The 20,689-nt window shown below is 38.0% G+C and overlaps 1 protein-coding gene across 1 annotated transcript in view; it reads right to left on the reverse strand.

Moving 5' to 3' along the window:
* Nucleotides 1–20,332, reverse strand: part of SCFD1 (sec1 family domain containing 1) — a 49,061-nt gene extending 28,729 nt beyond the window's left edge. The window contains exons 1-13 of the mRNA XM_084207772.1: nucleotides 20,227–20,332; nucleotides 16,735–16,805; nucleotides 15,935–16,023; nucleotides 14,860–14,950; nucleotides 13,978–14,100; nucleotides 12,828–12,915; nucleotides 9,048–9,137; nucleotides 7,801–7,856; nucleotides 6,750–6,835; nucleotides 4,945–5,044; nucleotides 1,684–1,823; nucleotides 547–637; nucleotides 122–195 (exon numbers count right to left, since the gene is read on the reverse strand). Of these exons, the coding sequence (XP_084063898.1) occupies nucleotides 122–195; nucleotides 547–637; nucleotides 1,684–1,823; nucleotides 4,945–5,044; nucleotides 6,750–6,835; nucleotides 7,801–7,856; nucleotides 9,048–9,137; nucleotides 12,828–12,915; nucleotides 13,978–14,100; nucleotides 14,860–14,950; nucleotides 15,935–16,023; nucleotides 16,735–16,805; nucleotides 20,227–20,257 (1,130 nt within the window). The 5' untranslated portion in view covers nucleotides 20,258–20,332. The remainder of the gene's footprint in view (nucleotides 1–121; nucleotides 196–546; nucleotides 638–1,683; nucleotides 1,824–4,944; nucleotides 5,045–6,749; nucleotides 6,836–7,800; nucleotides 7,857–9,047; nucleotides 9,138–12,827; nucleotides 12,916–13,977; nucleotides 14,101–14,859; nucleotides 14,951–15,934; nucleotides 16,024–16,734; nucleotides 16,806–20,226) is intronic.
* Nucleotides 20,333–20,689: the final 357 nt, after the last annotated feature.

A 20,689-nucleotide genomic window follows, 5' to 3' on the forward strand; every position in this document is an offset into this window, starting at 1 on the left:
CCTGAACAGCCTCCATATAAAGATATTTATTTCAAAGAATACTAAAAGTACAATAACAAAAAAAAACATATAAATAGTTCACAGATAATTAAACAACAATAATGCATTACTGACTACTTACCTGACAGCTGAAGTTAGCTTAGCTGTATTATCTGAAAGCATACTTATTGCTCCTTCATCCTCCCCTTCAATGCCCTGGGTTTTGAGGAAGGGTTTGAAAAGAGGAATAAAAATAGTCTTAATAAATACCAATATCATGCATACAGGTAAAGTCAGGACATTTAGAATCTATTTTCTCATAATGGTATTAATGTCTGGATTGTGTTTTTCAGTTAATATGGAAGTTATATAATTGCAACACCAATGAAGAAGAAATTGAAACTTCTCATGAAATATGGTACTTCTAGTCCTACTTTTAAGATCATGCCTAAAATTCAGCATGCAATGTACATGTTTGTCCCTGGGATGACAAGGGTGGGCTAGGCATTTCTACAAGCCCTATTATGTGTTTTATTACAAAAAACACATGCAGGTGATAAAACTTACCATGATACTTTTAAGTCTTTTGACTTCATCTTCTTGGGCTCTGTAAGATTCCAGTTCTTGCTGAACAGACTCAGCCACCTCTGGAAAAGGACTAATGCAACAGTCTGCATTAAGCTCAGTTAAATCAACAAACTGAAATACTAGAACCAGACAATAAAAACATTTTTGGAAATAACCATGCACAAATCATGCAGCAGAATCAAATCAGTGAAAATAACAACATCTTGACATAATGTAGGTTTACTTTAACTTTCTTACTGTAGGTTTACTTAAACTTTCTAAGATATATTCACTGCTTTCCATAATTTTATGTAGTTTTGGTAAGAACATAATTTTGAGCTCCGTAACAAAGAAATAACAGACAATTATCATGGACAATGAATACTGGCAAAGAGCATTCCTTATGTCGTGGTTTGACCCTGGCTGCATGCCAGTTGCTTACCAAATGACTCTATCACTTCTCTCCTCAGCAAGACAGGGGAGAAAGCAAGGTAGAAAAACCTCCAAAGTCATGGGTCAAGATACAGGTAGTTGAAAAAAGGAAAGCTTATGTGTGAAAGCAAAGGAAAATGACAGGTTTTATTCTCTACTTCCCACCAACAGATGATGTCTGGCCATTTCCCAGAAAGCAGAGCTTCAGTAGGCAGAGCAGTTGCCCCAGAAAAAAAAAATTTAAAAAATCCTATTGAATGCTGCACAGTTCTTCTCCTCTCTCTTAGCTTTTATTGCTGAACAGTGGAATGGAATGGTACAGTATGGTATGGAAAGGTATGGAGTATCTCTTTGGTCAGTTTGGGTGAGCTCTCCTGCCTATGCCCCCTCCCAAGATCTTGCCCACCCTCAGCCTGCTGGTGAGGGGGAATGTTGGGGAGACAGCGCTGATGCTGTGGGAGCACTGCCCAGCAGTAGCCAAAACATTGGTGTGTTAGTGACACCTTTCCAGCTACCAGTGCAAAAGCACAGCACTGTGAGGGCTGCTGGGGGTAATGAACTTCACCTCAGCCAGACCCAATACACCTTAAAAAGAAAGGCCCCCAAGCTAGAAAAGATTTTCAAATAAGCTTAAAACAGAGCAACCGTATATGAAGAATACTTAGAATTTATATTGACTAAATTAATATAAACTTTACAGCTTACCTGCCCTTATGCTTTTGCCAGAATTTATCAGATGCAGTTAAATCGTAGGACTTCTTATTTTTTTTCTTAGGTCTTGCACCTGCTGGAGTGCTTTCTGTTCCTGCTGATTCTTCCAAGTTAACTCTATTCAAATGGAAATCCTAAAATAAAGAAAAATCTTATGTAAATATTTGACAATTTAATTGTTGATTCAGTCTTTTATACTCAACAAAATATCTTCTAGAATATTTTCTAAAAAATATTAACACAGCTATTATTACAACATAAGAAGGCAGGAAACAGTTTACTATTTAACTAGATAATAACAACAGCAATATAAGGACTCCAAAATGACTCACAGTTACTGAATACTAATACACAGTTACTCAATACTAAACAAGGCAATGATTGTTATGCAAAGATATTTGATTATCTCATATGCAAGCACTCTTCTGACACTGAACTTTGAACGCTGTTTTCTGCATAGAAAATGAATTATTTAGCAAGGACTGTGCTCTAGCAGCTCCCCAAAACTTTGAAGTACAAAAGTATCCATGTTGCAGACAAAAAGTGTTTCTAAATCTGTTCACTTACATAGCTACAACATATGCATCAAAGTTGCCGAGAAGCTGATTACATTAGCAAGGGGATTATTCACTATGAGGACTACTTAGCCACACCTTCACAGCTCTTTCCCTAATTTTTTTAGTGCTAGTAAAAAAAATGAATACATGATAAAGCAAAACTTTGCAACAAATCTGCTGTTTTTCCATATAGTTTTTCTTCTTCCACAGATGCATGAACATAGAAACTACATTGCTTTGCTAGAGGACACAATTATGCTCACATCACCAACTGCTCCTTTGGGTCTTCTAGTTCTTTCCCCCACTGCCAAAGACTGCCCTGTATTTTCTGCTGCTTATCTATTCTCTCTGATTTTCAACAAAGAGTATTAATAAGTATTCTACTTGCTGATTTTGTCCTAGCTCTTTTCAAGGACATGTCAGAGTGAGATCTTCAACCACACAGAAACTGTTATGAATCTTTTAGAACAGATTTTTTTTTTCCAGAAATGAAACATCACTTTATTATTGTATACAGAAATGGATCACTGTGAGTGAAACTGTCAAATAAACTTGTAAAATGTTTCTAGCTATCCCTTGGAAGGGACTTAAATACTACAAATGATCCATGCCAGAACAAAAACATAAACACTAGCTACTCAAAGGAAACACATGCAGGTGATGAGCACAAACCTCATCTTACAAGGGGCATTTAATGTTTCAGCAAAAAACTAGTATATTTCAAGCACACATATTTGACAAAAACTTGAAGAGGAAAAAAAAAAATTTGACTGCATATTTAGCTATAATTTTTAATGGAGATCTATGCTTTGGATCATTTTAACTCACCAGTGATCTGCATTTTCACATTAGTTCTGGCATTTACACATTTTCCTATAATAATTCTTATTGCTTAGTGTTCTTCCTTTCAACTCCCCATTTTGTCCTTATAAGGCTTTCTAACCATGCCTCCCATTTTTCTGTATCCACTGATGACAGGTTTTTTATTTGTAAATAGGAATTCCTTCATGGAAGCACGCTTCTGTGTAGACACAGCATGGTTATCATCTCAATGGATGCAGCACTCAACTTTATGCCTGGGTAGTTTAATACTGCACAGTATTCCTGGACTATTGTTACTGAGACCTTAAACAAAACCCAGTTTGTTTGAAAGCATAGTTTACATAATCAACATCTTGGTAACAATTTCATGGTTACAATTTATGGTCTCTTAAAAGACTACAGCACTTATTTAATGAAATATTACGCTCAGTATGTGACCAGTTTGGCAAGCTTGCCTTTAAGGTCAATAACTTGACTAGTTTTGAAATTAAACTTTTGCCCTTGTCACGGAACCACAGACCACTTGCTTACAATTTCACTAAAAAAATTCCTAATCTGAGCACTTTTAAGATGCAACATTTAACAGGTTGGTCCAGAGAAACTACAGAAGCCTGATGCAGCAGAGATCCAATCTCATTGAGTAAGTCTTCCAGGGTCATTCCAATACCCCACCAGATTTGTAGCACTAGCTGTCCTTAGCCTCCAGCACATCTTTGATCACTCTGCATCCTGATGAACTGAAGTCCTATCCCAACTCATGTTTGAGGCCACCCAACACTAATTTAAAAAGAAACCTGTAGAAATTCACTACTTCTATCTGCAAGTCTCTAACCAGTTCAACACTTACTGGAGAAAACTTGGTGCAAACTGTGTTTTTTTCAGATACCCCTTTCCTAAAGAAACTAGGCCAAAAATTGTTATTTGCAGAAAGCCCCCCTAAGTTTAACAGCAAAAGACTTGTGATAATGAATTAATTACATAAAATAAAACTTACAAGTGCCCTAAAACATTATATTAGTGCTGAAATATTTTCATCCTAGAAACACAAGTTTCTGGACATTATGGATGACTATACAGTTCACCATCAACTTTGTGTATCAACACATATGTGCATGTGCATATTTCATGTATGCCTCTAACAGTCTCAATAATAAACCCAAAATAATTCTCAAAGCCAGATACTGAAATTACTTTCACAAATAACTCTCAGCAGATAAAAAAACCTCCAGATAGTAATTACTCTTACTCTTTTAAAAAAAAATTATTTTCTCCACACCTATACACATATGCACAAATCTGAGGCAAACAGAATGAGCTATCATTCAAATACATTTCTACTATTGGTTTTATAAAACAAACCTGAGGAAATATAGACAGCTTAAGGTTATCTAAACTAAAAAAAAAAAAAAAAAATTAAAAATCTGTTTTAGATTCCCTACAGTAGGACTGTATACCACTCTGCACTGAACACCTACACCACCTTGTGGAGAAAAACAGGAAAAAGTACTTTTAGAAGTTCAAACTAAAACCAAAACTGGTTTATAAACATATAAAAAGCATTTCTTTTTCAAAACTGAATTGCACTTAATGGAGTCTGGATACTACATAACATACAGACCATGAGCTACTGAACAAAAGCCAGGATTGCTGAATTGGTGATCTTCTGGTGATACCAAGATTTCAACTTTTAAAATATTTGAGAAGTTATTGTTAAATAAACCTTCTAGAGAAAATCTTCCAAGTTGTTCTTTATTAAAACAACTTCCAAATAAAAGAGACAAAGCAGATTTTGGATTAAGAGAGAACCTGATAATAATTTTTAACAACAAACTGAGTGAAAAAATAGTTTTGGTAACAAAATCAGATTTATCCTTACCAGAACATCATGCACTAAAGCTTGGTATGTCCAAGTATGATGTAGAGGAGTTGCTAAATCTATGTTTCTGTCAACAAGGACTAATAAGGGCCTTTGGAAGCTGAAAAGATGACACTGTGTTAGTACTTCTTTAAACATGGTTAAAGCACCCCAGTAACATCCTGAGTGATATCAGCCACCTTATACATCTATTTCAAGATAGAAGCAAAACTGCCTACTGCTGAGCTCCTCCAGCCTTCCCAAAAATAGCTGGGGCTGATCACTATGATAAATTCCAATAATCAAATCTCAGTAATGATAAAGAGATTATTTTATACTAAGTGAAATTACCAATATATAAATATTGAGCAGAAGTCGAAACACTGACTTTTTAGATATTAACTAATACATCTTTGTGTGGATACACATTTGAGTTCCAAAAAACTTTTTCAGTGGGTAGTATTTGACCTTAATCCCCATTACAGTCCTCAAATACAGAATCTCACTTCCAAGGGTTCCTAATTTCACTTTCTTCTTTGCTTGTGTATAAAGTCCATACAAAAATAAATTTTGAACTTCTGAGATGCACCGTGGTAATTCCATCAATAATATAAAAAATGCAGTCATGACTAAAGGTCTTGGACTATGGCTACATGAAAAATTTATAGTGAAGCCAGGAAGACTGTGAACTGACAGAACATTATAACAACCATTTCTCTTAAGCACATTATCCCTACAACATGCAGTTGAAGTACATTTGAACAGAGAAAAAGCATTTAAATGCCATGCTCTGGATTTCCTTGCAGTAAGTATACTCAAATTTATAATCTCAAGAGCCTTAGTCACCTGATTCTGAAAAACTAAACTAAAGATCTGAAGCCATTAAACTGGTTAAAGTTTCCTATGTTTCCTTTACCTTGCATTTTAATTTTGAAGGCAATGATGGTACACTATCAGGAAAACAAGCCACGCCTCTGAAGGAAAAGCAGTGCTGACAATTCAATTCCCAGGAAAATTAAGAAACTGGTATTTCACAACTATTCTCTCTCCTTTCAAGCTCATTCTTTTGCCAATTGCTGTTTTTGTGCCTTTTATCCAAGCTCTGATTTTAATTTGAGATAAAAGTATGATGACTGTTTTATACCTAGTTAGCACACTGCAAGTTTCCTTCAGCTATGGTCTTGCCAATACATCTCCTCCTTTCATGTACAATATAAGCTTTCATAACACACCTTCCTAAGGCAGCTGTGGAGTATCCAGCTAGCTGAGGGCAACAGTGTATAGGGATGCTACTGAGAACACATTATCAGATGCTCACAAGCATCCACAAAGGATTCAAAGGTGATGACTTAACAGACCTTAGTTATCCAGGTGGTAGTCCTCAAGCAGTGTCCTCTGATCAAGACAGGGATCAGCTGGGAAACACTTGCTTTTGACATAACTGAACTGGCAGTAGTGTTCACAAGCAAGAAAATGGATCTGTCTTTCTTTTTAAGGACTTCAGAGCTATGTTCAGACATCCAACTGCATTTCATAGCCCTGTAAACAGAGTGTATTTACAGAAGTTCGGCTCTTGCTGGGTTTAGAGACTGAACAAAATTAACTGGTTCACAACATAATTTCTGACTTACTGTCCTAGGACCGTACTCTTAACAGTTATAGAAGTTTTTAAATGGGTTATGCTGTGGGATTGGAAAACTCCCTTGAAAGTATATAAATTCTATTAATGAAGAATTTGTACCCAATTCTTGTAAATACAGTTTTCAGTAAAGTGGTGACTTACCCAGACAACTGAAACATGAAAAATAAAATGACTAACACAATACCTGAACTGGCCAGCTCCAAGTGTATCACCTGTAAAAAGACTGTTTCTGGCATCTCTCAGATTCTCTCTGAGCTTCTTATCCAGTTTCTGAGAATGGGAAAAATAAAACCACTTTTAACAAACCAATGGTTTCCTAACCTCTTTACATGATCATCATTGAAAGATGTATTGTGCTGTTTTTGTATCTTATAAATGTCTTAAATGCAGGAAGACTAGGTCCAGTGCACATGGGAAATAAAGAAATTTTACATCTATTTTGTCCCTCCAGCATTTATATCTATGTCCAGGACTACACTGAAGATGTTCCTTTACATCTATTAATCTTGCCCCAATTAGCACCCATTCCCTAAACATGCAAGTAGAAAATACCAGTAGGAAGCATCAAGAGGAAACCACAGCAGAAGCAGCAAATTGGGCTGGCAGACACTGCCACACAACTGTTTCATAAAAGTGAGATTATCCTCAATATGAGTGCATACACATGGCATGCTTTAATCAGTGTTACCATTTCCCTGACAAAGAAGATGTGAAGATGGAAGAAATGAACCACAGTGACTCCTAATGAAGGCAGTTCTGTAGAGATTGTTAATTGTGATTTAGTTGGTCACTTCATCCCTATTTGATAATCAAGTTCAATGTCAGTTTGATTTGCTATTCTAAAAATGTCTTGTACTTGCAGGGTTTCCCAGTAAGATAGATAAAAATTTCTTACTGATACACACAGAGGAACACAGGCCCAACAGCCACTTTGTAAACTGTGTAGATGCAGCTTAATTATAATGCCTATTAGAAAATCTTGAAAAACTATAGATTAGGAATAATTATTTATATATAAGTTTTTCAATATCTGATTCCCTAACACTACAGTTTCTACAGAAGTTCTGTGGAACTGAAATCAGAAAGAAAAGTGGATGTATCTCTTTTCCAGTTTTCTTTCCTTCATAAGGAAAAGGATACAATGACACTAGATCTCTGTCTAGTACTGAGAAAAGTGAAAGTGATGTTTGGAAAGTTGTAAAGCAATAATAGGTGTTTAGAAAAACAGTTCTTACCACTGCCACCATTTCAGCTGCAGTTCCTCTTGAGCATCTGATTATAGGTATAGCGCCTAATAAAAGATACATTGACTTCTACATGCATTGTCATTTTCAGATTGTTTATTACATTACTTTTTATAAACAACTTTAACATTCTGAGATTAAATACAAACTTACATTAAACTTTTCTCTTGCAGTCTTTATCTATTAAATGAAAAATACTACATAGAAATATTAAATAAAGTTTTATAGAAGTGAATGCCCCATACAACAATTTATGAGAAATAGAGTATATATTAGAAAGAAAGCTCATCCACTGTTGGAGGGGACAATCTCATACAGATGCACTAGAAGTTATTTTCAAAAGGTTAGAAGTCCCTTGAACATAATAGTAAGTATTATACCAGCACAGATATCTGTTACAACTCACTGCTATGTCCAGGACTATCTATCTATGATAATGCTATTTTCAAAAGCACATTTTCCATTGGCTTTCAGGTTTCAAAATATTTAGCCACAGCTTCTCACTTATCTATACAAATATGAAAATTCCAAAACCACAGATTTTAAGTGACTGAGGAAAAGACATTAATTTGTATCACACTAACACTTGAAAGAACTGAATAGGTCCAAGGGAATCTCTCTTGAACACACTGCTCCATGGCAATCCCCACCTCCCCTTGTAGAAAAGTTATCTCAGATAACCAACTTCAGTTATAACTTAAGTCAAATGTCATCACTATGAAAAATGTATCAGCTAAATGTCAAGGAAACTCACAATAAAATAAGTAAACTTAATATATCTTCCTATTCCTTTAGGAAGTTATTTCACTTAGATCATTGCAGGGTTTGTGTGAGGAATTTTTTTTCTTCTAACTCTGCGGTGTTTAAGGGTTTTATTTGTTTTTTTTTTTTGAGAATGACAAATCCAAACTCAAAGCACTATTACCTTCATTGCAAACTAGGATTTTGTTAGAACAGTGCATCCAAACCTTTGCATTTTAGTATTCTCCTCCCATTGGTACTGAAGACTAAGACTCAACTCCCATGAAGGCCAACCTCTATTGTACTTTGCAGTAATATAAAGCAAGATATTTGAGTGATAGAAAGCAGTGATATTTGAGCAAGATCATTATCCCACCCTGTAAATTACTGAGATTTTGGTCACAGATCTAATTCTGCTTTTAATTTTCTACATGGAATCACTAGACTTCCAGTTATCTCACTGAATATGGAAAATATGCCAGAATTTGGAAACTTACCAAGTGTAACAAAAAAACAGAAGAGACTATCAACAATAGTGTCCATTATAGTTTCCATTTCTGTGTCTGTTATATCTGGTCTGTTAATGGCTAAAACAGTGTGGAAAAAAGAATAGGGTTAAATAAGTTTATGCCATTTTAATAGTGAGAGAGCAATCCTCCTCTTATCTGATGGCTGTTAGTCAACAGCTTTTGTTGCAGAAGAGATTACATCCTGAAATGCCCCTCTCACCACACCTGTTAGTTTCCACTCCCTTTTTTTTTCTGAGAAAAAAACTGGTAGAACTTAATTATTGCTTATTAGCTCAAACACAATGCAATAATTTCCAAATCTCTCTCACTGCACACGTATCTTTTGGAGTGTTAGTACTGCACAAACAAAAACCTACTAAGAAATGTTATCCAAGAGAAATGGCCATCCACTTGGTTAACATTTTTCAGAAAGAAAATCCTCAAGAACTATCTGTATAAAATAATTAATTATAGTATGCAGTTACCTGTATTTAAAATTTCTAAATCCCACCTCTTGTATGGAAATTCCTTTTTTTTTTCTCATAAATTCACCATCAGTCTCTAAATTAGGGGTAATTCCCAAGTTATAAAACATTGTACTTGACAGATAAGAGAGATTTCCTTCCCACATGTAGGTCAAAACAGAAGACATCCAGCAGCATTTCTCTTAAGTAACTAACCCTGACAAGAATAAAACAGCCAACAGGAATCACCAAACCAAATCTTATCACAGATCTCAAGTCAAGCACTATCTCAGGATTCACGCCATAAATCCTATCCTTGTTTGTTTTACTTTACCTTTAAAAATTTCTCACATAATTTCTTGTCTTATCCTCTTTCTTCAAAAATGTATTTCAAAGCTCTAAATATGAATAAGCCTCCCATCCTAAATTTATGCATGGACAGCCATAACCATTCTCTAACTTTAAAGATGCTTTTCCCCCCCAGTTTTTCTCCTGTAAGAACTTCAGAGACATGGACAATATTTCAGCAACTACACTTAGTAAGCTAAAGTTCTGACTAGGCTGACAGCAGCAATAGAAGTTTCAAGTTTCTGAAATATCAGCACCAAGAAAGGCAGACATTCCCAATATCCCTATTTTTCTATAATGACAAAGCTTTGGAGAAAGTCACTGGGGCTATCATTCTGTAGTTATCTCCAACTAATGGTCTCCCACTTTACAGGGGGGAATAAAACCTCATTTTTACTCTCTTCCCTTTTCCAATCTTAACTTTTATTTCCCATCCTGTTAATATGTTTAAAGTGCTCGTTTCTGATGTTCCAGTAATCTGCATACTGTAAGTGCCTTCTAATTTTGTCTACCATGCACATTTTATCAGCACATTCCTTTTCTTGTACCATAGCAACCAACACGGATACTTAATATTCCTGCTCCTTAGATCAACCTTTGAGAAACTTCATTAAGAATCTTTTGGTAAAATGTTCTACCATGTTTTCCATAAGTTTCTCTTTCTCCACTCTAAAAAGCTTCTGGGGAATGCATCTATTACAGAAAAGTAAGAATAAGTCTCCTACTTTTTCCTGTTGTACTACAAAATTAAATGAGATTGTAAAGAATGGTAAAGAAGCACTGAAATGGCATGAAACAGGTTGTCTCAAATATCAACTTTATACCAATATTACTCCTTTACTCTTCCTTATACACTGTCTTACAGAAACAGAATCAGAGGGAGCCTAAGTGATTAACTAGTTGGTGCTCCTTTCCAAAGATGAGTTAAACCCACGTAAATTTCTGTATCTAAACCAATTCAAAAGAGCTTCCCAGTCATGAAAATAACATAATATTTAGAGGTAATCTAATATTTCACTATTTTTAAAGTTAGAAAGTGCTCCTAGTATCTGATCAGAAACATTCTTGTTGCATTTAAACTCATCACTTCTTGTCCATTACTAAACAGAGATAATGTATTGTGTCCTTTCTGTGTAGGAAAGTCTTTCACATAATTGAAGGATTTTATATTGCTTATTTGTCCTGACATCACCTCTCTGCAAAAGCAGTCACACAGCCAAGGAATCAGGAAACTTAAAATTAACCTGTTTTGTGATATTTGGTCTTAGTTCACCCATTCAGACACCTTTGTGGTCACACACAGCAGTGTGTGCAAGAATAGCAGCCATCTTTAAGTATCCTCAGATTCCACTGACTTTTGTAGATTATGAAGCTGGCAGTCTCCTGCTAGGGTTACTCTCCACAGGCTAAAAAGCCCATCTCTTCCTCACCTCTGCACTCCCACTGCCTGTCTGTGTCAGATCTAGAACTCACACAATGAGACAGATCAGCCACCGAGCTCTCATGGAAAACTCATCACTCTCTGTGGGAGATCAGATTTCTGTTCCCTGAGCTTTTGGAAACAGCCCACTTCTACATTGGTTTAAACATGCTGGCAAATTTCAGCAGCCCAAGACAGGAAAACAAGCCAGATAGAAACTGATGGGTGTAAAAAAATTTCAGTCATTTTAATTCAAATTCCTTGTTAACATAAGGAATCTTATGACAGTCAATTAAATATCTTTATATACACAGGAACACATCACAAAACAATTAGTATTAAAACTCTTCAACATCAGGTTTTAGTGAAAAAAATTAAATCTGCTTTTCAAACAAAAATGCCCTTCATTCTGCCAATGGAATCAATCCCGGGTGTGAGACACCCAGTGTGTGAAACACATCTCAGTTATTATGGATCCAGTTTTAAAGGAAGGTACTAACTTCAGACATTGGGCAAGAAAGAAGAAAAATCTCACTGCTAAATATCAGACATACAGAGATTTCTCATCTCTATCTGGTTACTAGGGAGTATTCTATGCCAGGAATTAGCTGTGTGACTTTGTAACTACACTAAAGCAACGAGGAGCTGCAGCAAAAATACGACTATCTTGACTTCTGCTTCTTTCCTTTCATTGCATTTGTACATCACACAAATTGGTATTTTGGAAGGAATGAGTCAATTAAATGCACCCTGCAGCTCTGAAATTACCGGTTCTGATGTAAAAAGAGAGGTAGAGTAAAACTACAGCAGAAGCAGCCAGACAACATACCCTGTAACATCCAGAGTAAGGGGTAGGAATGGTGGAGTGGTAGTTCTCTGTACCTTTAGCACACTGAATGGGTCAGAGTTGTACATAAAATCAGCACAGTGGAAGAAGGAAAATCACGTGGACAATTATGACAACGAGTATGTATGTTGATTTGAGCTGCCATAGCACCAAGGTAACTGATCTAAGGCAGCCACTTGCTTTTCCTGCTAGCTTCCAAACCAAGTTGAACAGAAGTCGAGAAAAAAAAAAAGAGTTCCAGGACGCTGACTTCACTTGCAACTCTGAAACTTTATGAAGAAATGACATGCTTGGCTCAAATGCTTGCAGAAGCAATCAGTATTGCTTATTGTTTAGAATGCCCTTTCCCACCCACAATGACTATCTACATGTGAAAACAATATGTAATTTTTCCAATATTATCTGTTGCATAAAAAGTGTTATTATCCATAAATGTCTATACCACAGTTTCACTTTGTTATTTAAAAATAAGTATTTATTTTTCAGTATCACAATCACCATGTAATAAAAGATGCTGAAGTGAGTATCTAAGAACCGCTTCTTCTGTGATTTTACATTATCTAACAGATTACCCTGAATTCTGAGCAGATCAAAGCAAAATAAGGTAATTGCTGGTTATTAGCTACAAGTTCAAAAGTAAATTTCAACTTCAGACATTCCTGTATAATTTTTATATAAATTTTACTTACCACGGTATGAAACAAGTTCTTTGTTTTGGTTACACAATACAAACATATCATCTTCTAAAGTAATAAAATTAAGATACTGATCAAACACCTAAAAAGCAAGGAATAATGGTCAGAATAATCCAGAGTGAAGCATTAAAAAAACCCCAAATATGATATAGTACTACATTTTACAGAAGTATCTATTAAAAAAAATAAATGCAAGATATTAAAAAGCCTGTGTAAGGGTTGAGTGATTAACCCAAAATATCAGAGCACTGGAAAGTGCCAGAACTGTCCAACTTCAACTGTTTCTGTGCACAAAGTTTCAGCAGCCAGGTATCACTGAAAAAACTCATGTGGAGGACATTTCAATACTAAAGGTCCACTTTTTATGAATATGAAGGACTGCAACACAATCAGCACTGAGCTCTCAGGTAGGAGAGATGAAAGAGGGCAATATCTGAACAATAAGACAGTTCGTGAATTTTAACTTTTCTGTAGCACACTTGTGCATTCAGGAAAAAAATTAAACTCCTCTATAGCATAAACTAGTAATGAGACATCACAACTGAAAAACAGATTTAAGAAAGTTAGAGGGCTATACCAATTTCCTGCTGCTGAGGACCTAAGGCTTAAACAATACTAGTAGTGTTCATTTTATTTCACAAGTTCTTTCTCTCATGCCAGTAGTACTAACTGGGGTGAGAAAAACTGAATGTATTTAAGTGCATTACTTAGTTATTTACAGGTTTTGGTACAGCCATTCAACAAAAATAAAAGTAGATCCCAAACATATGGCTTTAAATCATAAAGGTACTCAGTAAAAGTCTGTACATATGAAATATTATTTCAAATGAGAACTGCAATCCTACTGCTCTTCTTGTGTATTTGAGATAATACTGAAACATATATGCTCTGAAAGCACTCATTCAGCTGATGTGATCAAGAATCCTCTGAAACCACTGTATTTCCCCTCTTATAATTTAGCCCAGATGTCTTGCAACACTGCCTTTTGACAGCTGAAGTATAAGCTGCATTACTGGGATGATTGGTACTAAGGTGCATTACTGGGATGATTGTAGGTTCTGTTTTTTTCCCCAGTATGCCTGAGAATAAGAATGCAGTCACACCTTTAATGGTGCTAATATTAGGGACTGGGGGACTTTCTTACCTTAGCCACTTGAGTTACTGCATTAGCACCTATAGCAGCATTTGCAATATCTTCCAGTTTGCTTCTTGAAATGGCAGAAATGAAGTTTAAATAGTAAGACTCATAAAGCTGGTTTCGAAGATCCTAAAAGAAAGGAAAAATTTCCTGAATAAGTACTAATACATTCCTGACTAATTAATAGAAGAAATCATACTTTTACTATGTAATGTTACAGTTATCCACAATCAAACTAAACCTTCAGAAGTGCTTAGCTGTCTGTTCATACAGCTCTACACACGGCATTTTGATTACATATCCAGATATAAACAACCTACCACAGAACTGCAAAAAAACAGGAAATGGCATTTAAGCCAAAAGGCAGCAATTACTAACCCACACCTTATGCTGACCAAAAATACCCTTTGCTCTTCTCCTTACTTTGGCAAAGATGTCAACCTTCCATCCATCTCCTTACCAGAAATGTGAAAAATTGAGGTTACCCTACTCCAGTCTTCCCACTCAAAGCAGTATCAAATGGTGCAGCTGGCTCAGGATAGTGTGGAGTCAGGTTTTGAACCTCTCCAAGGATGGAGACTCCACAAACTCTCCAGGCAATCTGTTCCAGTGTTCGGCCACCCTCATTAAAGCAGCTTTTTCTAATGTTAAATGGTATATTTGTACCCACTGCCTCTTGTCTTTTCACTCCCCAAACTCCCTCTGAAACACATGAGACATGTTTACCCTTCTACTTGTTGGGAAATTGAAGTTTTGCATAATAATATTTTGGGTAATATTTTTCTGACAAATATGTGCTAGTAGTTACAGTCACATTCTGGTGAGTGCAGGATTACTTCACACACATTGTTGAGTGGGCTCTTTTGAAACATTACAGATGCAAGTTACCTGGCACATTCTGTCAATGTTTTCTTCTGTTGGCATTACAAAGTAAACAGCTGGAACATCTGGAATAGCATCCCGATCTGAATGCAAAAGCCTGACAGGAGGAAAAAAAGACATCTCCAATGTGTTTTTTCTCTGATATGTATAAAATTAAAAAAGTTAAAGAAATTACTTATTTTTACAGACAAATGAAATTGCCTACAATTTCCTTCTATATTTAGCTAGAGTTTACGCAAGAAAAGAAATCACATTTGTGTATTTTTTGGCTGAATATATTAATAGATGTGTTCCAAGTTTATTCAAAGCTTGAGAAAAGGCATTACAAATGTTCAAAAACAGATTATCCATTCAGAGAAAGCTAAAATACTGCATCCAAAAATTCATATGTGAACTGATGATGTGATAAAAACCCACTATATTTAATTCTATTAAACTTGCCTTTCCTGCTTGAGGACAAGGTGCTTACATGTTTTTCTCATGTTTCTGCTGATGTGTAAGCAGGTTAAACTGTTCCCATTTCTAGACTTCACTTAGCAAAAGTTAATAAACTTGGAAAAAAATACACGTATGTTCAAAGTTTCTTCAAGACTATTACCACAGCTAAGGAATGACAAGGTAACGGACTAGGTAAATATAATCTGGGGAAAAAGACATGAGAAATCTCTTAAAATAATACCTAAAGATTTCATATGTTTGACAGCAGACAAGTAAAATCTATGTGTAAAAAGACAAGCAAAGAAAAATACACAGTCCCATGAAACAGTTTGTGCCAATATGATTTTAATGGATATGACTGTAAAAGGATTTGTAGAGACAAAATAATACCTACTGGATAATTTTTATTTTTGAATAAGGGCCTCCTGTTTTGAGCAAGAAATCCTAGTGAACATTGTTTGGAATGATCTCTCTACTCCCTGATTCTGCATAATGGCATCTGATTTTAGGAACAAGTCAGTTTATAATTTTTATTCTAGCAGTTATTTATTCAATGATTTTTCACTGATTTGTTAATTATTTTGGGGAATATTGAATAATGTTCTTTTTACAAAAGAATTCCCAATGTTTTAAAAGTACTTACAGATGCAAAGTGATCCCCATATCCCTCAGCTCTTTCACTGACAGCAAAGGTGAGATGATATCTTGGCCAAATCTGTCATAAATGAGAACCTGAAACAGATACATATCATCTTATAAAGTGCTGAAAAAAGTGGATACTGTAGAATACTGCGGATATAGGAATCCAGGTTTAGGGAACTATTAGCCTAACTTCAAAACTGCTTCAACATCTAAACATCTACCAATTTACAATAAATCATTAATTTGTCATGGACTTCCATTCGTGCTTACAAACAAATAAAATATAAAAGAAAAAACAAGGGGAAACTCAGCGATAAAGAGGGAAAAAGAACCATCACTTCCATCTCCTGCAAAGTGTCTTGTCAAACAAGAGTTTGCTGTTCAAAGTTTGTTATTGTACGTGCAGAGTTTTCCTGACTGCATTTGAGAGAAAACAAGAGGAAAATCAGAGGAGAAAATAGGAATTAGTGAAAAAAGACAACGGATGAAGAGACAGAATATATGTTTTGTAGTAATAAAAACTCCTCATGACCTACAAGTTACATTTTAAAGGTAATAAAGCTAGCCTGAGCTCAGATTCTTCAAGCTATTGATAGTTCTTCCATTTGTATGAGATTCTTTCTGACTCTGGCATTTTTTCAAAAGTTCTGATACTCAATTCTGTGTATTTACAATACAGGAAAAAATATTTTGTACAACTTAATAACACAAGAAAGATGAACTTGATTTAGTTAAAATCTGCAAATCTGAACTTTTCTGAACACCACAAAATTCTCATGTTCCAGTTCCAAAAGTTCTTACCTTCCATACTGGTTCTCCTGTGCTGTTTTTAACTGGAGGAACATTGAAGTTCAGCATACGTTTCAAAGCCACTGGAAAATAAAGCCAAAGAATACTTTACTCTCTTTACACCTCAAAAACAGTGACCATCCTAACTTGGATATAACACCACGGTGTCAAAAGGTTTGCTGAAGTCAAGGTAAATTAAATACTCCTGTCCTGTTGCCTACAAACTCAGTCATTTTAACACTGAAGGCAATTAGGCCAGTCAGGCATGATTTACCATACAGAAATTCATGCATGCATTTTCCCTCATGTGATGAGAAGTATTTTCCAATATGATTCACTCAGTGATTGACTCCAAAGTGACACTAAGGCCTGGAAGCATTTGTAGGTGAAGACTGAGGCAAAGGCAGCACTGGTTACCTTAGCCCTATGCATGTCTATCACCATTAAATGACCAGCTCCATTTAGCAAAGATTCAACCTTTTTACTTATTTACATTTTTGCTACTAATGTTGCAGGAGAAGCACTTCTTCATTCTTGAGATACATGCTGCACAGCTTAACCTCAGTAGAACTTTGGCTTTCCTAATATCATCTCCCCATGGCCAGGCACTGCTTCTGGTGCCCTGCTTCCTCCTGTCCACTGCCCTTTCCAATGACATTCCTAGAAGTGAAACACAAATGTGGGAAAATCCAAGCTAGCACTGAATGCTGAGTCTTGATGGGCTCCAGCCTTCCATTTGCTTCATACTTTTTTCCTTTCTTTTTTAAACACCATGAAGCAGCTCTGAAAATTGATTACGGGCTGCTCCTGAATTCTTTGGCCCCTCACTGCTGGTGACATCTTGAGCCATATTAGCAATTTTATATAAAGCTGTATGGCCTATGTGCTTTGGTACTACTGGAACTGAAGCAGCTGCACTGCAGAGTTTAACATCTAAAGTAAAACTTTGCATAAGCTCTCTGCTAAGAAAGAGCAATCAGACTAGTAACGTGCTGTGACAATGTCAACATTCAGCAAGTGTCCGAGTTCCTTTTCTGTATTCATATTGTCATTTCATTTACATTTATGCTGAATGTTCTCTGGCGCAAGGATCAGGTTTTTACTGCGCTTGCACAATGATAGGCTTCTGTTATAAAACCAATCCTGGTTATGAACCAGGATAAAGGTCACAACAGATGGTGCACATACATGGTAAGACCATAACTAAATGATAAGAAACCTTTTTCTGAGTACATTTTAGTTGCTGAATCTAGCTCCTTGGAAAAGCCCTCCTTAACAGAAGATATAATGGATTCAGCTGTAAAGGCTGACTGAAATAAAGAAGTAACAACTGGTGACATGGACAGTGGGACTGAATGCATCTGCAGCAACTCTGCCAATGACATCAAGCTGTGTATGGTCACAAAATCACAGAATCATTCAGGATGGAAAAGACCTCGAGGATCAGTGAGTCCAGCCTTTGACTGATCAACACCTTGTCAACCAGACCATAGCACTAAGTGTCCAGCTGAACACCTCCAGGGATGGTGGCTCTACCACCTCCATGGGCAGTTCATTCCAATGTTTAACCCTTTCCATGAAGAAATTCCTCCTCAATAAGCTGGAGAGAAGGGAGGCCATGCAGAGGCACCTTGACAGGCTTGAGAGGTGGGCCTGTGTAAACTTCAGGAAGTTCAGCAAGGCCAAGTGCAAACTCCTACAGCTAGGTTGGGGCAATCCCAAGCACAAATGCAGGCAGGGCAGAGAATGGATTTAGAACAACCTTGAGGAGGCCTTGGGGGTGTTGGTGCATGAGAAGCTTGACATGACCTGGCAATGTGCACTTGCAGCCCAAAAAGCCAACTGTACTCTGGGCTGCATCCAAAACAGTGTGGCCAGCAGGATGAGAGAGATTCTGCCCCTCTGTTTTCCTCTGGTGAGATTCCACCTGGAGTACTGTGCCCATATCTGGGCCCAACATAAGAAGAACTTGAACCTGTTGGATTAAGTCCAGAGGAGGAGCACCAAGATGATCAGAGGGCTGAAGTACCTCTCCTGTGAGGAAAGGTTGAGAGAGTTGGGTTTGTTCAGCCTGGAGAAGAGAAGGCTTCAGGGAGAACTTCTGGTACCTAAATGGAGTTAAAAGAATCCTGGAGAGGGACTTTTCACAACAGCATGTAGTGACAGGACAAGGGGGAATGGCCTTAAATGGAGACAGTAGGTTTAAATGAGATATAAAGCAAAAATTCTTCCCTATGAGGGTTGTGAGGCTCTGGAACTGGTTGTACAGAGAGGCTGTGGACACCCCGTACCTGGAAGTGTTCAAGAACCAGGCTGAATGGGGCTTTAAGCAACCTAGTGAAAGGTGTTCCTGGCCATAGCAGACAGGGAGCTAGAATGAGATGATCTTCAAGGCCCCTTCCAACACAAACCACCCTATGAACATGGTGAAACAGAATAGAAAAGAATAAAGCTGTACAGAATATGAGCTCAAAGAAAATAGGCTTTATTAGAAAGATAGCAAAGAGAAGATAAACAAAGGACTTCAGAAAAACATCAAACAGCACTATCAATGGTAGAAGGCAGAGGAATGAGATTACGAAAAAGGAGAAGGGTACCAAAAAATTAAGCATACTAGTAAAATATTTAAGGTCCACAGAGACTATGACTGAGATTTTTAGGCAGACAACTTGAAACATTTCATGCTAACCAAATGCATCCAGAATTCTCTATACCACCAAAGATACTGCAGCTAATCAAGAAGAAAGTGACATGATTACAGCTTAACTACTGACTGGAACTTTGGCAAGTACGGGAAGTAGAGGACTACGGAGGTGACATTCCCTGTGGTTTAGGAGTATGTCCAAGGCTTTAGGAAGCAGCATCAAGGCAGAGAAGTATCAATGAAGGACTTTCAGCAATGTCTAAGAAGCGACTGAACTAAGAAACCCTTTACTCACAGAAACCCTCATTCACACTTAGTTTAATTGTTATCGTATTCCCAAATTCTTGAGGGTCGGTACAGACTTGGATGCCCCTGTACCGTCTTAACATGAACACGACAACAGCAACTTTATTTTGGCACCATCAAACGCTATTTCCCGTCGATCTTTCCCACGGCAGGAAAACCGAAACGGAGGGTGCGCTCCCACGGCCGCGGGAGAAGGCACCGCTCACGGCCCGGGCCCGGCCAAGTCCCGCCCCGGGGGCGCCTTCCACACCTCGGCGGCACCTACGGCCACGTCCGTGGGGCCTGGGGCCCAAGCCTCTCTGCGAGAACTGCGGCCCGAGGCTCCGGAGCCCCGCCGCCCCGGGCCCGCCGCCGCAGAGGCGAGGAGAAGGCAGCAGAGGGGCCGCCACCCCGTTGCCGGGAGACCCAAGCCGGCTGAGAGGGCGCGAACTCCCTGGCGGAGGCGCGGCGGCACCCGCAGCCCGCCGCGCAGGGACAGAGGCAGGCGCCACGGCGGCGGCGGCAGCCGGCCCCGCTCCCCCGCCCGAGCGCCGGGACCGCGGGCGGGCGCTCACCTGTCTGCTTCTCCCGGATCCCGGCCGCCATCTTCCCGCGCCGCCGGCCCGGCCGCCCCGCCCCGCCGCCGCCTGCGCAGCCGCCGCGACACGTGGCGAGCCCCGGGCCGGGGGCGGGCCCGACTCCGCGGCAGCGGCGAGGCAGGAACGGCCGCTGACGTTTGAAAACAGAGGCCTGGGCTGTGCCCGGCTGAGCACAGGGCGGGGGACGGCCTTTTGCACCGCTTTACTATTGAGTAGGTGGTCGGTTATACTCCCGGACTGAAGGTTCAAGAAGAAATAACTGAAACAGTTTTGATACGACCATTTCATGACTACATGGCAGGACTGATGTTTCAAAAGATCTAGCTAGAAATAAAGTAATGTAGTTATAGTGAGTTACCGCAATGGAATATAGTTACAAGTTTGCTTCCCCGAGCCTCAGGTGGCACATGCCCGCGGGCCCCTTGCCTTCATCCCTTAC

The sequence above is a fragment of the Fringilla coelebs genome (assembly GCF_963513975.1).
Source record: "Fringilla coelebs genome assembly, chromosome: 6".
NCBI classification, from domain to species: Eukaryota; Metazoa; Chordata; class Aves; order Passeriformes; family Fringillidae; genus Fringilla; species Fringilla coelebs.